General features: G+C 40.2%; 2 protein-coding genes across 2 annotated transcripts; both read right to left on the reverse strand.

Annotated features, from left to right (window-relative positions):
* Positions 1-937: 937 nt before the first annotated feature.
* LOC104431254 (berberine bridge enzyme-like 21) lies at positions 938-5,947 on the reverse strand. The gene is made up of 3 exons (XM_039312236.1): positions 4,075-5,947; positions 3,211-3,462; positions 938-2,881 (listed from the first exon to the last, which is right to left on the reverse strand). Exons 1-2 carry the CDS (start codon positions 5,696-5,698, stop codon positions 3,350-3,352), a joined length of 1,737 nt encoding a protein of 578 aa, XP_039168170.1. The 5' UTR covers positions 5,699-5,947; the 3' UTR covers positions 938-2,881; positions 3,211-3,349.
* An 8,665-nt stretch (positions 5,948-14,612) lies between these two features.
* On the reverse strand, positions 14,613-16,989 carry LOC104441580 (patellin-4). Its single transcript, XM_010054729.3, has 4 exons — positions 15,821-16,989; positions 15,606-15,730; positions 15,288-15,432; positions 14,613-15,167 (listed from the first exon to the last, which is right to left on the reverse strand). The coding sequence occupies exons 1-4, from the start codon at positions 16,811-16,813 to the stop codon at positions 14,910-14,912; spliced, it is 1,521 nt and encodes a 506-aa protein (XP_010053031.2). The 5' UTR covers positions 16,814-16,989; the 3' UTR covers positions 14,613-14,909.
* Positions 16,990-17,976: the final 987 nt, after the last annotated feature.

The raw sequence follows: 17,976 nt of genomic DNA on the forward strand, positions 1-17,976 counted from the left end.
AAAAAAAAAAGCTAATTTACATTCGACTGTAATACCACACTCTGGCATAGATCTTGCCCTCCAAATTATCCCGGACTTCATATCGCACGGCCTGATCCTATCCTTAGGACACAACCACGAGCAACCAAAGTCTCGCTTACAAGCACCAACTACTCTTTTTGATGTCTAGGGTTCATTTTATTGAAATAATGTCCGAAATCACTTAACGACGTGTCTTAAATACAATCTATAATCATGTGGTATCCCTCCACCTATAACTTAAGCTTTTACATGTCAAATGCTTATTACTAGGCAAAATTACCAAATTCTAAAGGGAATTGAAAGAAATTGTGGTAAGTAAATAAATACCACATGAATATAAAGAGTATCCAGGACATACTTGTTAAGTAATGTACGACAATACTTCAATAAATAGCTTCCAAAATTTTGCTGTTGATAAGCTTTTCCTCGGAAAATGTTGATGTACCACTGTAATTTTTCTTCTTTTTTTGGTTTAATGATCGTGAGGAGAACCGGCGCCGTCGCAAACTACATCTCTCATTTGAATGAAGCTTTTAATCAGAAAAGTACCTTGTTAGGGTAGGTTGCCTTGCTTCATTCGTCAAGGACTTCAACGCTGACAAAGAAGTTGTTCCGGGATTCTTTTGGGTTTTAGTGGTCCAGGACATATGGAGCAAAGCCTACAAGAGCCTGATATGTTCTCGAAGAAAAAAGGGTACTTTCGTGATTCTAATTTCAAACCAATAAATTAGATCATGGCTCTTGGAATTTCATCATTGACATGCCTTCACGAGATACTTCCATAAACATCCCCGATAGGGATATCTAACGGGACATTTTCACATCTCCACTAGAGACATTTCTCTACCACTCCCCCATCGTCGCAGTGAAATTGAGATATATTCCAACACCAATCCATAAAAGAAATAATTATAGTCCCAACGACATGAATAATTAACAACTGACGGTACAATAGAGCTAAGAAAGATCCCGAATGTATTCAAGTGTAAATATAACCAACAATTAGATTTTAAAGTTATCAAATATAACATTGTCCACAGCATTATCATTTGACTACATAATGACATCAACCGAAGGAAATCTAGTGTAAGCAATAGCGTTGATAGAACTGAAATGACACATCAGACAGACACAAAGCACCAAGACTGCACTATCTTCTTATTCACCACTGACTTTTCTTCCAAATAGTTAAACGGTGTCGTTAGGAGTTTGACTAGCCGAATCAAACTGTATAAACCAGAGACAATAGTTTAACGTGAATGGGGGGCAACAGATAATTATCAAGAAGACAATTATGTATCAATTACAGGAAATATGTAACTTTACTTAGAAATTTAACCTATACCTATAAGTCCAATGACCATCCTCGCATCCCATTCAGGTGTTGTGTTACAGAATGACGTGCATTCAATTGACCTTTCACAGCAGAGCTAAGAACGTCACTTGATGGTTTCTCTCATTCTTCTCCAACTTTCTCTCATTCTCCTCTGACTTCTCCCAGTGTGGCGCTCTTCATCATCATTTCTAGATCATCTATACGTTTGTGATGTTGAGAGTCATGTATAAGTGACACCAAGCCCATAATCTGCCACTCTTCCATACTAATCCTCTTCCATCAACAATTTGCAGACGACACTAATTGACAGAGATTAAATCCGAAGAGTCCCTTGATTGAAGTCGTTTGTATACTAAAGCAGCTGCTTTATTCTAAACATATTGTAAGCCATTGTGAAAATATGAAATCCGAAGGCTAGACAAATGTCAAAGTTACAGACATCAAAGAGAACACCAGACAAGCAATTATTTTATCCGCACGCATGGACTGGTTGGCATTGCCATAAACTGCACTGATCTTACAAATCAGTTCAAACCAGTCAAAAACAGGACTGGTCTATATAGATCGATCCAGTTTTGTGGAATGGATCTCCATGATTAATCCACTGCAGACCAGTCCATGTTCTAGATAAAAAGTAACTTTTCTGTTTGTTCTCTTTGATATATGTAACTTCATCATTTTTCTAGCTTTCAAATTCTATCAAGGCTTATAATATTTAATCAATAAAGCAACTGCTTTTATACAAGAATGAATTCAATCTGCTCTCCTTGGGTTCTTCTTCCATCCAAAATAGTTTCTACAGGGACTAGATCGAAGAACATCCGTATGGACTTGGTGTTGTTTCAGTATGACTCTCAATGTCACAAAGGTACAGGCAATCTAGAAACGATGATGAAGTGTGCCACACCCTACAGAAGTTAGAAGACAATGAAAGAAAGGTGGAGGAGAACGAGAGAATTCATCAAGCAGCATTATCCTTTCTACAAGCGAAGCATGATATGGAGAGATGTCTGCTGTAAAAGGTCAACTGGATGCACTTCACTCCATGATACGACAATGTCTAAATGGGATGAGAGGATGCTCATTGAACTCAGAGATATAGGTTGAATATCTGAATAACGCTTTGTGTTATTGGCTGTAACAGGTTGGACTTTGAAAATCACATGAGTTTGTCCACATATATATCCTTAAATCAATTCATAATTGTGTCTTCTTTATTATTGGTTTATTCTCTAGGTAAACTGACAACAATCGACTAATAATGATCAATAACAGAATCCTTTCTCCCTCTTTTCTATACCAACCATACTGAGCAATATTTGGCCACAAACCTCGAACCCTCCTTTGTCCTCCTGGCATATCAATATTACAGAGTTTCTCCACAGGCAGCAATCAACAAGTGCCACTAAGCAACATTCTGCCACAGACTTCAATTCCTCCTGGTCCTCCCGGGAAACCAATCTACTGGAGTTCCCCCACCAAAAGCAATCAATGATAGCAGCTAAGTTGAGCAGCAGATGTATCCTACATCCAACACAATCAGTCACTTCAGAATTTATGGTAAAAGCGAACCAGAAGTCCTAAACCTTTTATGCAGAATGTAATCAAGTCTTAAACTTTTCAATTGGTTTAATTAAGTCCCAAAGATCTTTTTCAAAAGGTACAATCAAGTCATTTTCAATATACAGTACCTAAAATTGCAATACACGACTTTCTTATTTGGCAGGGGACAGAAAGTAGTATGCTACTTTTTTGATTTCGCAGACATTTGCAAAATTACCTGTGTTTTGGCAAATTACGTGTGTCATCGAGTAGCAGTAAGTTTGACATTACATGAAAGAAGACATGATTACCTCTTCCTTGCATGTGTCAGTAGCCAACTAATCAATTCCAACTGACAGCACAGGATGGAGCATTATCGTTTTTCTCCTTCCTTTCAAAGAGGCAGCTGAGCAAGTCTAACTTCCCTCAAGAAGATGTTGGCCCTCGTTTCTAGGAAAAGATGGTCATGAGATCCTTCAGAAAGAGGAAGAAGATAACCAAGACAGTCATTTTTCCAGTTGTCTCTGTTGACCCTAAATACTGAGTCATGGCCGAGGAGGATCCTGCAGGAAAATTGAATGAGTGAACCACTGAAAAATCTTCATATTGGTATGTTTGTTAACGATTAAAGCAGAACGGTATAGCAACTACTGAAATAATGTAGTCAAGAACCAAAAAGATTTGATGGCAAAAGACAAAAATTTCAAACATTATGCATGTTCAGCATAATTCTGGTTAAAGCAAAAGTGAGAATGCTCGAACAGACAAGTTAGAATTTTAAAAAAGTTCTGAAAATTAGCTGTTGTTTCATTTGGATCATTTATTTGTGAACAAGCAAGACAAAGAACTTTAGAATTAGCCATTGGCAATGAATCATGGACAAGCCTGTCTACTCACAGCAAACTTCCCATCATACAATAAAATCAACTCCACATAGTAGAAAATAAATGCACGTAATGTACCTCTAGAGGACAAGCAATTACCACTAAACTGGCGCCAGTAATCCAACCAAACTTATTAGTTTAAGTTCCAAATTAAATCTTTTCCTTGGAAGAACAGGAATAAATCACAAAATAAATGTAATCAATGTACCTCTTACGGGTAAGCAATTTCAAAAGTACCACTAACCAAACAAACTCATTAGTTTAACAGTAAACTCATGTTCGGGACCTTACTTGGAAGAACAGGAATACTTTGCTCATTCCTGAAGAAGTTCTGTGGATCAACTGCTGTCTTAACTTTCACCAATCTCTTGAAGTTTTCAGCAAAGTACTTCACCCCGTACACAGTGCCTTCCCTGTAGCTATTTTCACCATTATCAGTTATCCCGATATCAAGGTCCCTATAGTTCAAAAAAGCCCTTCGTGGCTTTTTCGACACATATGGAGTCATAAAATTATAAAGCTCTCTTATTTCAGCCAGATTACTTTGCTCTGCTTCGATTCCATCTTCACTCCAACTGATCGAGTACTGTATTTTAAACAGATTCCCAGCTCGATGAGGAAATGGAGCATCTGACATAGGGATTTCACCCATTTTTCCTCCATATGGATTGAACACGAATCCAACCTTTCCCAATTCAATCATCTTATCCCAAAGCAACTCCAATTCCTCCCTCGACATTGGTTGCTGGACATAATCTGATTTCCTCTTCAAGAAATTCACCGACTTAGGCATTCTGTCGAGCAGAGCTTCCACGGCCGTACCACTATCGAAGTCCCCCCACCAGAGAGCCGACTCAATCCAGCTCATCTCTGCACAATCCTCTTTCTTCAAACCCAACTCCGGAAACTCCTCATTAACCAGTGAAACCAGCCTATCCGCATTTCCAAGAAACAGAGCCAAAACAGAGGCATTAACTGTTTTAGCTCCTTTTTGTATCTTGGAACTAACAGGCTGAAGCAAGAGCCTCATGAACAAATCATTATCAGTCCTTGGCGCAGCGTTCTGCCACTGATAGACAAGCTCAGTCGCGTTTTCCTGAATCGTCTTCGCCACTCTAAAAACAGTAACCACGTTCGGAACAGGGACAAGCTTCACTCTATAACCCAATATCACTCCGAAACTCGCCCCACCTCCTCCTCTAATAGCCCAAAACAAATCCTCGCCCATCGAGCTCCTATCAAGAACTCTACCCTCGACATCCACAATCTGCGCGTCGACCACATTATCGCTCGCCAACCCATATTTCCGCAACATGTTCCCGTATCCGCCACCGCTCAAATGCCCACCGACGCCGACGGTCGGGCAAACCCCAGCATTAAACCCATAAAGCCCACTCTTTTCCCAGATCCTATAGTACAATTCCCCAATAGTCGCTCCGCTTCCGACCCAAGCAGTCTCTCGTTCGACATCCACATCGACGGACCGAAAATTAAACATGTCGAGAATCAAGAAAGGGGCGCGGGAGACGTAGGAGGTACCTTCGAAGTCGTGCCCGCCGCTCCGGATACGGACCTCCGTGCCGGTCCTCCTGGCGCAGAGGACGGCGGACTGGACGTGGGACGGCTGGGAGGGAGTGAGGATGAGGAGGGGCTTCGGGGTCGAGGAGGTGCCGAAGCGGCGGTTGCGGATGAGGGACCCGAGGAGGGTCGGGAACGACGAGTTGGTCGGCGCGTGGAGGATCTGGGAGGGTTCTTGCTGCTGCTGCTGCTGCTGCTGCTGGAGCACCTGGGTGTGGTTGAGGAGGCATTGGAGGAAGGTGTCGTAGAGCGAAGCAGAGGAGGACGAGACGAGGACGAACAGGAGGAGGAGAAGCAGGGGAGAGACAGGGGTCGATGGCGACGGTGGCGTCATCATGGCTAGCTGCTGCTGCTGGCGTGCTGGGTTGAGTCCCGCTCGGCGATACAGTGTCAGTTGTCGGTCGTGGCACGGGAGGTGTCGGTGGATCCACGGTCGCGCCGGCGAGACGACATCCTCATCCGGGTTTTTCGAATGGAGGGAAATGTCACCGTCGAGATCTTGAAAAATCAAATGAATCGAATTGCCTACCCGGTCAGCATGTCTGTACAGAGGTCTATACTAGTTTACAGAATCTTAAGCAACTCAACAGAGTTCCTTTGGGGAGGAGAATCAGAATCTTGCTTTAGATGTCCAAGAAGAAAGGCATTTACTTTTTAAAGAATGACGGTGCCTTCCGCATCACCAATTTCCCTTGAGCCAACTGGCTAACGAGTTTAATTGGTTCCCAAGCGTCAGGGCAGAAGATCGGAAAAGAAGGAACACATATCACCCAGCTTAATCTACAAATCTTATTTTCTCACTTTGAGTCGCTTTGTTTCATCATATATTGGACATTGCTAGAAAGTACTATTTTAAAGAAATTGTTTTCCTGTGTCTTCAACCTTCATCAACACCTCTAGATTTCAGAACTTTGGACCTTAGTGCCAAGCTTGAAATCTCACCCATGGCTAGCGAGGTTCACAACACCCTCACCCTAACTAGGTGAAGCTCGGCTAGCAGCCTTAGTGCTAGGCTTGAAATCTCGATGCTTGGAAGTTACATGATTGCTCAATTTACTGGGTTTCCTTATGAAATTTAGAATCTCACGTGATGCGATATTTCTTGTTGGCAATTCCCATTGAGTTGTATGTCTTAAACTTTTTATTTAGAAAAGGTTGGCCATGTTAAATATAAAGGAACAAAAGTTGATGGAGAAGAACGGAAACGGCACGTGTTGGAAAGCAATAAACAAAAAGGAAGCAGAGGACTTGGCGATACAGCAAAACTACAAGAAATAATAATCAACGGTAAAGATCTTATAAGAAAGACCAGCCTGGATTGACATCAATGAAGGAGATGCTTAAAATAGTGAATGACCTGGATCGCCAAGTCATAAGATGTAATCGGTTAGGTATATTCTGTTAAGAAGTTGCTGTATTCTGTTTCTCCTTGTAACCGAGTTTTGTTAGTTCTTCATTGAATGTACTTTCTCACTTTTATATAAGAAAGTAAGGAGGAAGATAGAGTGATATACAGAGAGAGAGAGAGAGAGAGAGAGAGAGAGAGAGAGAGAGAGAGAGAGAGAGAGAGAGAGAGAGAGAGAGAGCATGAAAGAGGGAAAACCAGCATCTTCTACGAATGCTCAGCATTTTCTGTATCAGAGGAGAAGCTTCGAAGAATGATCAATGGCAGAGGATCGTGATGCAAAAGCTAAACAAGTAAGATAGAACAGAGGAGGTAGAACAGAGAATTTGTACTCTTTACTATCTCAAATACATTGTGTTACAATGGTACAATTGAAATAATGAGATACAAGTTACTTCCAGAATCAATCATTCAATCTTGATTGAGTTCTCCATTTTCTTCTGCTTCTGCTCATCCTCGTATTGCCATCTAGTTCTTCATCTTCACAGGCCACAATGACAATAAGGAAAAAGAAACGAAAGAATAACGATCACAATTTAGATACTTAGAAATACGAGATGATTTATTTATTCCGATTCAGTGTCATAAATTAACTCAATTACTTTGTTTTACTATCAATCTTCCAATTAAATTTAAATCTACATTATGAGAAATTGTAAAATTAACATGATCGAAAGCTATATTTGACTTTTTTTGGTGTGTATAAAACTAATTTATTGTGATTTTATACCTGTTGACCACAAAAAAACTATACAACAAATTTATTAGTTATTTTTCTTTCTAAGTTCAAAATTCTCAAACCACTTTAGAAATTACTCTGATAATTTTTTTTTAATCTCATTATATAAGTTAATGGACTTTATAACACATGTAAAGTGGACGCATATTTGATATGTCCTAATATCACAATCATTTTCATCGATTACTACTATTTACGATTGAATAACTTATCTCTACGTTTGAGAGAACACAACTGTCATGATTAAACTATTGTTAGGCAAATTCCTTCATTCGAATCATGTTAGAAATGATCGGTTTAACCATCTTTATTTCAAGATGAAATAAATATATTGGCAGGTTACAATTGAAATTCTACATAAAATACCTCTTATTTTTGTTCGAGAAAATTAAAGAGATTGGTACTATCTTTCAGAAAGAAAGATTAATTTGAATGTACTGTGTAAGTAAAACAACCTTTGTTGTTGTTACATACACTTAAAAAAAAGAAGTGAAAGTCCACAATCTACTCTCTCTGCAAAGCATAATTAGTTTCCGTTTTCAGTAAAATGCCGGTTGCTCTTTCCATCTATAGAGAAATGTGTGGCTGCCCTTGCACCAGTACCAGATTAAATAACCGTACAATTATACTCGCAACGTCCTTTATTCACCTTCAAATAGTCTAAATAATGAAGTACTATGGCTCCCCTGGTCGCTCTTCGCCTTCATTCGATTAAATTTCCTCGACAAGCAAAGAGGATAAGGCCTATTCAGTCTCCAGGTTGCTCACCAAGATAATGCAGCCATCCTTAAGTAAAATGAATGAAGTTTTGAAATCTATTGCAAGTGTCCCCTTCGGACATTGACTCTAGTCATTTCTCGAACGAAACTCCAACCACGTGCTTGTTACATGATTAATTAGTTCCTTTCATTGAAGGCAGCCCGTCCAACAATTAAATTGAATTGCAATTTGTCCCTCACGTTTTGGCCCTTGTCGTAAGTTGCCCTCTCACCTTTTAATATTTGCAATTCCCCACTATAGTCTTGAAACCAATTGCAATATCCTCTTAGTGTTAACTCTGGCCAATTTTCATTAAAGGTCTTCAATTTTAATAATGCTCTAATCTAGCCCGTAAAATAAAAATAATCAGTCAAATAACCAAATATTATATTTCGTTTCAATTATGGCCCTCAAACTTCTCTGGACTTGAAAAGTAATCATGTAGTCAACCAAAAATTGCATATCATCTTCAAGAAATGACCACTTGCGGCTTGCAATATAGGGAAAGACATTAAGCAAATGAAGAAATGCAGAGAAAAATCTTAACATTACAAGATAAAATACCATATACACTATTTATTAGCAACAAACCAAGTTTTCTCTGTGAGTTTCACTAGTTAAAAAAAAGATATGGTACTTTGATACTAACATCACTTTATAAGAAATTTAATTTAAGTATCAAATGCTGATGCAGTGTGACCAAATCATTCTAATTACGTAACTTCTAAGAATTCTTGTGTAAGCAAACTATTTCTAAATCAGTAGAAATGATCTTAAAATTTTTATTACTAAAAACTAGAAAAAAATATTTAAATTAAAAAAGATAAAAAAGACACACGTGAAAGAGAGAGAGAGAGAGAGAGAGAGAGAGAGAGAGAGATGAAAGGAGCGGCCAGTAGGGGTGAGCATTGGTCCAGGGTCAACCCTGAACCGACCTTGGACCAGCCCAACCCTATCGGTCTTGGTCCGATTCTTAGGGAGACTGGGTCGGTTCTTGATCCTTAAATTCCTGGACCAGCACTATGCAGGTCGATCCTCAGTCCTAAGAGTTCCGGGTCGTTCCAACCCGAACCAACCCTGACTATATATCTATTATAATTTTTTTATATAGAGAAAACCTTAAAATAAATGGCGTCAACAACATTAAACGGCTCTTTAGTGAGGAGTTCAAGTAATTGTATATTGTTCTTTAATAACTTAGGTTTTTAATATTTTTTACAGTGTCAATAATCATAATTTATGAAAGAGGAAAATATTTTTGTGACGAGTCTTCACGGCGTCCAAAAAGGCACCTTATGGTATCCTCCTTTAAAATTCGTTTTCTTCTATCTTTTTTGTCATCTTAGTCTTAAATTTGCTAAAATTGAAAAAAAAAATAACTTCTCCGCTCACCACTTGACACTCACCTCGCTCGCTTTGGGTCACTCGTACCACTCGCTGCTCGATACTCGCTTGGCTTGTTGCTCCCCGCTCGACATTCGATACTCATTATGTTTGACGCTTACCCCACTTGACCCTCACTGCTTCCCTTTCTTAGCTGACCTTGCTCATCATCAAACCCATTGGGTTGGTACGGTCCTCGATTGCCCTTTCAAGGAGTACAAAAAATAAAATAAAAAATTATTGGTTAGTCCTAGGTTGACCTTGAAACTGAACCGAGCATATTGGGTCAATCCGGTCCTCAATCGTTTTTTTAAGGAGTATGAAAAATGAAATAAAAAATTATTAGTTGGTCCCGGGTTGATCCTGAAACCAGACCGAACCCATTGGGTTGGTCCGATCCTCAGTCCCAAGCTCAATAGGGTCGGTCCTCGGTCTCAAAAATTGATGACCAACATTGTGCGGGTTGGTCCTAGGATTATGGGGTAGACTAGCCCAACCCGGACCATGCTCACCCTATGGGCCAGCATGTGGTGGCCCCACCGCTAGTAGAGACTACACTAGGACCACACGCATGTATCGAGCAACGGCTGGACAACTCGCTTATGTAGCCTAGGTCGATGTCGGAGAGATTAGATCAAAAAAATTGGTCGAGATTAGCGTCAATGTGGTTCTGAAACTCATTAAAATATTATATGGAGAAAGTGGAAAACCATTGAAAGATTAGGGGTTTACTCGTCAAAACCTGGGGGAAAATTTTTAATTCGCGGTTTATTGATGGGCGGACTAGCCCTCCATATGAGAGCAAAGTAATCACGTGAAAAGCACTTATTCAGAGCTCCAATTGTAAATTGATTGTACTCAATGCCAGCGTGACATTGCAACTATTTCCAAGATTTCAAGAGAATACTAGTAAAAATACAATAAGTTTAAAACTTTTTGAACATTTTTTCCTCATTGTATCGAGAGATTATTTCCTCATTCGAAAAATAAAGTATGTTTGGTTCTTGTTTTCATAAAAGCGAAAATGTTCAATCAAAGTCTTCTCAACTTTTTTATCCTCACAACATTTTTGTTTGTCTAATTTTTTTTTTCATTTTAATAAGTTATTGTAATAGCTAACTATGAATCTGCTCGCCATTGGTGATTGGACGAATTGGTTAATATTGTACTAGAAGTATAAAGTAGACCTATTAAGATGAGTTATAAACCCATCTCTCAACCTATTTTTGGTGGGCTAACTTGTTGGTTTTATTCAATAAATGGATCATAAATGAGTTTAGAATAGTAAAATTCAAAATAATATGGGTACTAAGTGGATTCACAATTTACTGGGCCTAACCCATCTCTATAACTCTTCACTATTTCTTATACTCAGTTGATCCTATCTTTTACCTAGAGAGAGTGAGAGCATTTTAAGTGGAGAACCTTGCTTAGAAAATGACATCTAGACAGCAAGCAGGAGGTGGCATTTGTCGTCCCTCTCAAGATGACTCGTGCGATCGCCATGTCTAATCGGAGATTATAAAGCCAGAATGCCAAAGTTGATCCAAGGGATGCCTTGAGCTAAAGGTCCTTATAGAAACTTCAAATGGGCTCCCCAAAACACTAGCAAAACACATTTGTATTTTGCCCAAAGACTTTTTCAGTGCTACCAGACATGGGTCGTCAAACCGTCGTCTGATTTGGTGTGGGTTGCACAGTGGCTGGCATTGGCCCAACTCTCTCTCTCTCTCTCTCTCTCTCTCTCTCTCTCTCTCTCTCTCTATAATGTTCTGATATTTTTATGCTTCGCTGGCCAATTGTCTAGTTAGCACTAGGGTGGGTATAATCTATATTGGAATCGGTATCTCTATTACAGTTAAAAGGACCAAGAAATAATTAGGAGTTCATAGACCCAATCGACCAAAGAAAAATTGAGGAAAAAGTACCCCAAAAAAAAAAAATAAAGTCCTAAACTTATTGCATTATCAATTCAGTTATTAACCTTTCAATAGTGTCAATTTTAGTACTAAGCATGTTCACAATTTTCCAATTGAATCCATCCAACTTAATTTAAGCCGAAAATTACTGACATGAATGTCGTCATCCTACATTACATAATCGGGCTTTTTAATTTTTTTTTTGCCTTTTTTTTTTCTCTCTCTCTCTCTCTCTTTCCCTTCTCTTTCTGCCTGTGGCCAATCGTTGTTTACCGACCACTAGCCATGACCGGCAAAAGCAAGGGCCCTCCTCACCAAATTTAACGCTCTCACTCCTACCTAGGTGAAACCAACCCTCACTAGCCATGGCTTGTAGCCAATGGCCAACAATTGACCACTAGCAGAAAAAAAAATTAAAACATAAAAATATATAATTATTTAAAAAAAAATCCACAATAATGCTAGTCATACCTTGTAAGATGTTCGGCGTCCACATTAATAGCTTCCAGTCTAAATTGGCTAGATAAACTCTACTTGCAAAAATGAAAAGGTTTACCACAAAACCAGTACAATTGAAAATTTTAAAACTTACTTTGTACATATACAATAAGTTCGAAACTTTTTTTTGATACTTTTCCCAAAAATTTCAACAATATGATAAATATTTTGTAAAAATTGGTCAATATTAACATAAAGGTGGCTTTGAAACTTATTTAAATATTCCAAGGGGAACAATGAAAAATTAGGGAGCTACTTGCACAAGTGCCAAAATTTGGGGAGTAAATTGTATTCACCATTTTTGGTTGCACAGATGTGTTCTCCATAAAAGAGCAAATCAGTCACTTGATAAGCACGTGCAAGGAGCACCAGCAGAAAAAATGGTTATAGGCATTGCAACCGATTTCAAGACTTTATGGGTAACATTGCTAAAATTGAAAAGTCAAGGCGTAGTTTAGAGACAAATATCGAAATCTGAGGGACATAATGTAATTCACCTAGCATGAGATGAGAGAGGAGAGAGGAGGGGAGTGTATGATGAAATGAATGAACAGATTTTTAGGGTTTTGCTATGTTATAAAAGATCTGATCGCGTCTAATAATAGTTTTTGGGGCCACATCACCTATCAAGATTGAGGAGGTGGAGTGGTTTGGTCATTAACAAGCCAGGTTGGATACCTAGATTGGTCTCCCCTCAGCATCTTTAGTAACTCCTATCTTTGAAACATAAGACATGGGAATAATTCGAAATTGGTTGTACCGGAAAATAACCCGGTTCAACAAGGAACCGGTTCCATCGATTCCCCAACTGAATTAAATGGATATTAGCGCGAATAATCTTCGCATCCTCTTAAATATGATCGACTATTCATAGAGATTGTGACAACCCAGACCCAAGGCAGTATAGAGGGATGGACTGAAATTGCCTTGGCAGTACGCGAGTGAGACCAAGGGCATGTCTCCCGTCCCACATTGCTTAGGGGGGAGTCCTAGGCTAGTTTATAAAGGCTTGGGTCCTTTTAATCTGTATAATGTGTTTCACGTACGCTTCCGCTGCACTAAAAACAAAGCCATGAGGGAGGACGGGCCGGTGGGCGTGCCTCCAAAGCGGACAATATTATGGCTTAGGTGAGGGATGGCCCTCTGCCCCTGCATAACACGTTTTAAAGATCGGTAACTCGGTGTCAAAGTGACAATATTATACAGTGAGGCCCGGGTTGTTATAGAGATTTTTGTTGGACTTTATCATTTACGTTAAAAGTTTTCCATAGCACTCTCGCCAAACGTAATTTCATTCTTGCAAAGTAAATTCTCTCGATTCAAGCCGGTAGCATAGTTTATTCGACAGAATAATCCTATAAAATGCTGAAAAGGTCAACCTTCTTCGCTTCCTGAGCTGATTCTTCTTCTTTGTTCCTATACACCATCAGTGGAGCTGCAACTTGGTCCATCATCAACTTGGTTTATCATCGAATGAGTGATCTAAACCGTGTAAATATTGTTGGATATTTCAATAGTTTTAAAACGGTTTAAATTGTCATCAATTTATAAGGGTTTTTGTCTGTCATTACTATAAAACGGTTTTGTAACATTTTATAATAATTATAAAACGGTAATGTCATGACTTATAGGGGCTATGTAACATTTGATTTATTTCTTCATAAAACCTCCATTATTTAATAATGTTTTTGTAACGGTTTCTTAACAGCTCTTTTTCTTGTTTGAATATAAATTAAACTTCAAACCACGATCTTTGAATAAACATCGAATTCTCATATCTTTCCTTTTCATTTCGCTAGGTTATATATATAATGTTGCTCATGTTCCTTCTAATATTTAGTGCGGAATATAAAAGAACATATGTTATATCTTTGGTGGATAGCCACTAAAACTTTACTCTGAGAAGCAAAATTATCTTTAAAGATAGTGTTCGCACACTTCAGCCAATTTATCTTATTTGTGCATCTTTTTCGATAGATTTCCAACAATTATAGTTATTTTTCATATTTTCCAATATTTTTCTAACAAATATAGCCATACATTCGAATTACTTTAGTCCTCCCTTACTGAGCTTAAATGAACCTCTGGTCATATTTTGAACAAAGAGCTTCTTTTGACACCGCAACATCAGCAAATGTTAAATGTCCATTTAAAGCTAAACCGCTAAGTCACCGCCATACCTGGTTGTCCTTAAAGTTAAAGATCGTTTCCTCAACCAAAAACATGTGCATGATCAAAGATGACATTCAGCTCTTGACGAAACAGAGCACAAGCTTGCTTCAGTGAAAACGACCTCCTCGACAGAAAACCAGAGGTGGCGCGTTGTCGCCGCGATCAAGATGACTGGCATGATCGCCATAGTCGATCGTAGTTCATTTGTTTCGGCTATGGAGACACAAAACACAGACGATGGCAATTGCAAAGTTGGTAACGAGATGCTCCGGTCACCAATGTTCTAGGCGAGGGTTATACACCCATCCGTCACCGCCCTCTCACCGAGGACGAAGAAAAATAATTAGGAGTTTATAGGACTACAAGCAGGAAAAACTCTATCCAAATAAGTGATCTTCATCTTCAAGAAAATGCAAATCACAGTTATTGTCTAGCAAAAAAGAATGGAAACTTCAATAGCTATACACACCCGCCAATAATTTTGCAAACTCGAATCTGGCAACTCTAAAAGAGCAAAGAAAATCAAAAAAGCTTAGAGGACCACCCTTTTTGTTCTCTAATCTCACTGTAAGAATCACTCCCCTCAAATTCCAAACCAAAAAGAATTAAGTACATAACAAATTCTCACTGAAGCCAAAACATGTGACAATCTCCACCTATAGTCTTTCCATCCTCAAAAGCTGGAGCACTTCTTGGTCTTGTACCGGTACAGGACCTGCTTCTGCTTGGCGGAGACGTTCTCGATCGTGAGGACAATCTTCCCGAGCTCGTTGTTCCTGAAGGTGTTGCGGATCGGCTCCTCGCTCGGCGCCATCTTCTTTCCCTTCTGGACAATGATCGTGTACGACCCCTCGTCAATCGGCACGAACTCTTCCTTGTAGTTCACCTCCCAGCCCAGCACCGTGATGTCCCACAGCAATGTGTTTCCGGTCTGTTGCAGCATATCAATCAAATACATCAATAAGCAGGCCACTCTGATAAAACGAGGAGTTGTTTTTGGTGGATTTGATTTGCCATGTAAGATCATTAGAACAGAAAGCAAAAAGATTACCCCTTCGATCGGTAGCTCGATGGTTTCGGTCGATCCGGCCTTAACGGTGAGCTCAGACACAGAACCATCCTCACTCGAGAACTCGAAATCCTTCTCCCTCTTGAACCCGCCGTACTGAACCGGTATCTCCTCAGCTGGGATGTACCTGGAGACAGAGCAGAGGTTAGAAGTCTTGTATGCGATTTCGAGGTCTAGGATCAGGATCTTGTAGCTTCTTTTTTGAAACAATTCAGAAAACATCTGAGGCCCACGCTCAGGTAAACTAATTCTCTAACGAAATGTCATTCAAATTGGTAAGGGTGGACAGTAAATACTTACTTGAGCAAGGTTTTGGTGACCTTGCCGGGGCGAGCGACGAGGAATTTGCTCTTGGTTCTTTGGGTAAGGAACGGGGAGATGAGGGCATTGAGTGCATAGTACCAGAAAGGAGCATTGATGAAAATCTGCCATGACATGAAACGCATTACACATCTCAGCAGGAATTCCACATCGAAAAAGGCCTAATGAGCAGGTGAAGATGGGGAAAAACTTACATTCCTCGCCACCAGCTCTGGATAATTGTCCTGGAAGAGGTGGATGGCGCGCTGGGTCGTGACCCGGAGCTCCTTCTTCGCCGGCCCCGGCGAGTTCTTCAGATCGTTGATCTGGAGCAGCGACGAGACGCCGCCGGGCTTCAGGTCGAGCTTCTTGATGCCCTGCTCCATCAGCTGCACCCTCCACCTCAGGAAACGTTCGCGGTTCTCCTCGGTGCCGAGCGCCTTCCGGTACAGCCCCGCGTCCCTGAACACGCCGTAGACGTTGTAGCACACGGGGTGGCCCTCGCGGTCGGTGCCGTCCCAGTACGCGGCCGCGCTCAATTCGGAGTCGACGGCCTCGCCGAGGGCCGAGTCCACGCCGGACTCCTTCCTCCACCGGAGGGTCTTCTTGAGCATCTCGAAGGCCTCGTTCACCTTGAACTCTCTGGCCCTCAAGAACTTCAGCAGGACCACGTTGGTCTCCTCTGCACCTTTGCTCGGAAGCAGCGGGACTCCCCATAGAGCGATCTCCCTGTCCACTTCCACGCATTGTCCCTCCTCCTCTTCCTTCTTCTCCTCCTCCTTCTTCTCCTCCTCCTCCTTCGCCTCCTCGGCGTCGCCGCCGCCCTCCTCCACCTTCTCGGCCTCCTCGGGCTTTTCCTTCTCGGCGGCGCTCTCGTCGCAGGGCGCCGCTTCCTCCTCCTTCTTGGCCTTCTTCTTCTCCTCGGGCTTCTCGAAGAGAGCGTCCCCGAGGATGGCGTCCTCGAGCTTGGACCGGAGCTCGTTCAGGGCCTTCCTCTCGAACTCCTTGAGATCGGAGAGGAAATTGCTCTCCTCCCTGTACGAAGCGCTCTTCTCGACGGCCTTGACCGCCTCGTCCGGCGCCTCCGCCTCGCCGCCTTGATCGATCACGACCTCCTTGGTCTCTTCCGCCACCTTCTTGGCCTCTTCCTGAGGAGGGGCTGCAGCAACATCATTGGCCATCTGGGTAGCTACAGGCTCAACAGTCATGGTGGATGAATAATTCTTGAAACTGGAATATCAAAAGGAAGGCTCAAATGGAAAGAGAGGAAATGAAAGAACAGTCTCTCTCTCTCTCTCTCTCTCTCTCTCTCTCTCTCTCTCTCTTCTCTGCTGTTCCCTGTTGGGTATGTGTTGGGCTTGCTGTCTGGAGATTGGCAGTTATATAGTCTTAGAGAGGTATAGAGTTAAGCAAGAATGGTGTGAAAAATAAGTAGAGAGGGGAAATGGGGGAAACCCTAGGGCAACGGTCACATACCTGGATCCACCTCACGTTCATAGGAGCCGTTGGGCTTGGGATTCTCTCTCTCTCTCTCCTCTCCCGATGTTGTCTGGAGGACAGCAAAAGCAAGCAAAGCAGCAAAGCGTGAAGAACAATCATTTCCATGGGACCACGCTTGATAACCTTTGTCTTTTCCTTCTCCTTTTTACCATTTTGATGAAAAAATTCATACATCGGAAAATGTACACCTTTTTCTTGTTTAGTTACTTAATAAGCATTTATGATCTCTCGTTCACAAAAACAAATTACCAATGACATTTAAAAATTGAATGCATTTTCCATGGAAAGACGATAGAAAGTCAGGTTGAATCCAAATCTTAATTCATTACACCCTTTAACTATATTTGGTCGTCTAGATTTCTAACCAGGATCTTAATAAGATTAAAAATTTTGTTATATCATATATACTATTTTGTAGATCACAATAATAAAGTCGTATATATTTATATGGATTTCTAATTATGATAGGACTAGATAGAATAAGAAATGTATTCACTATTTAGTGAATCGCTGTAATAAAATCGAATATATTCACAATATATCATATATATTATATGGTATAAGTAGCATATCAATATATACACGGATTTCTAATTATGATAGGATTTGATATAATAGGAAATGTATCAACCGTTTAGTGAATCACGTAATAAAGTCAAATATTTTTACAATCATATATCTTATATGGTATAAGCAACATATCAAGTATAAATGAAAGTAAAAGTTCATAAACGAAAATGGTAAAAATCTCTTATAATACTTTCGCCTATTTTTATTTATTTATTTATTTATTTATTTTTAAATGTTTCCTCTCTTTTTTTATTTCCTTTTTCCCCATCATCATTCTCTAATAAAAATTATTAAGTAGTAA

Source organism: Eucalyptus grandis, chromosome 5, assembly GCF_016545825.1.
Source record: "Eucalyptus grandis isolate ANBG69807.140 chromosome 5, ASM1654582v1, whole genome shotgun sequence".
NCBI lineage: Eukaryota > Viridiplantae > Streptophyta > Magnoliopsida > Myrtales > Myrtaceae > Eucalyptus > Eucalyptus grandis.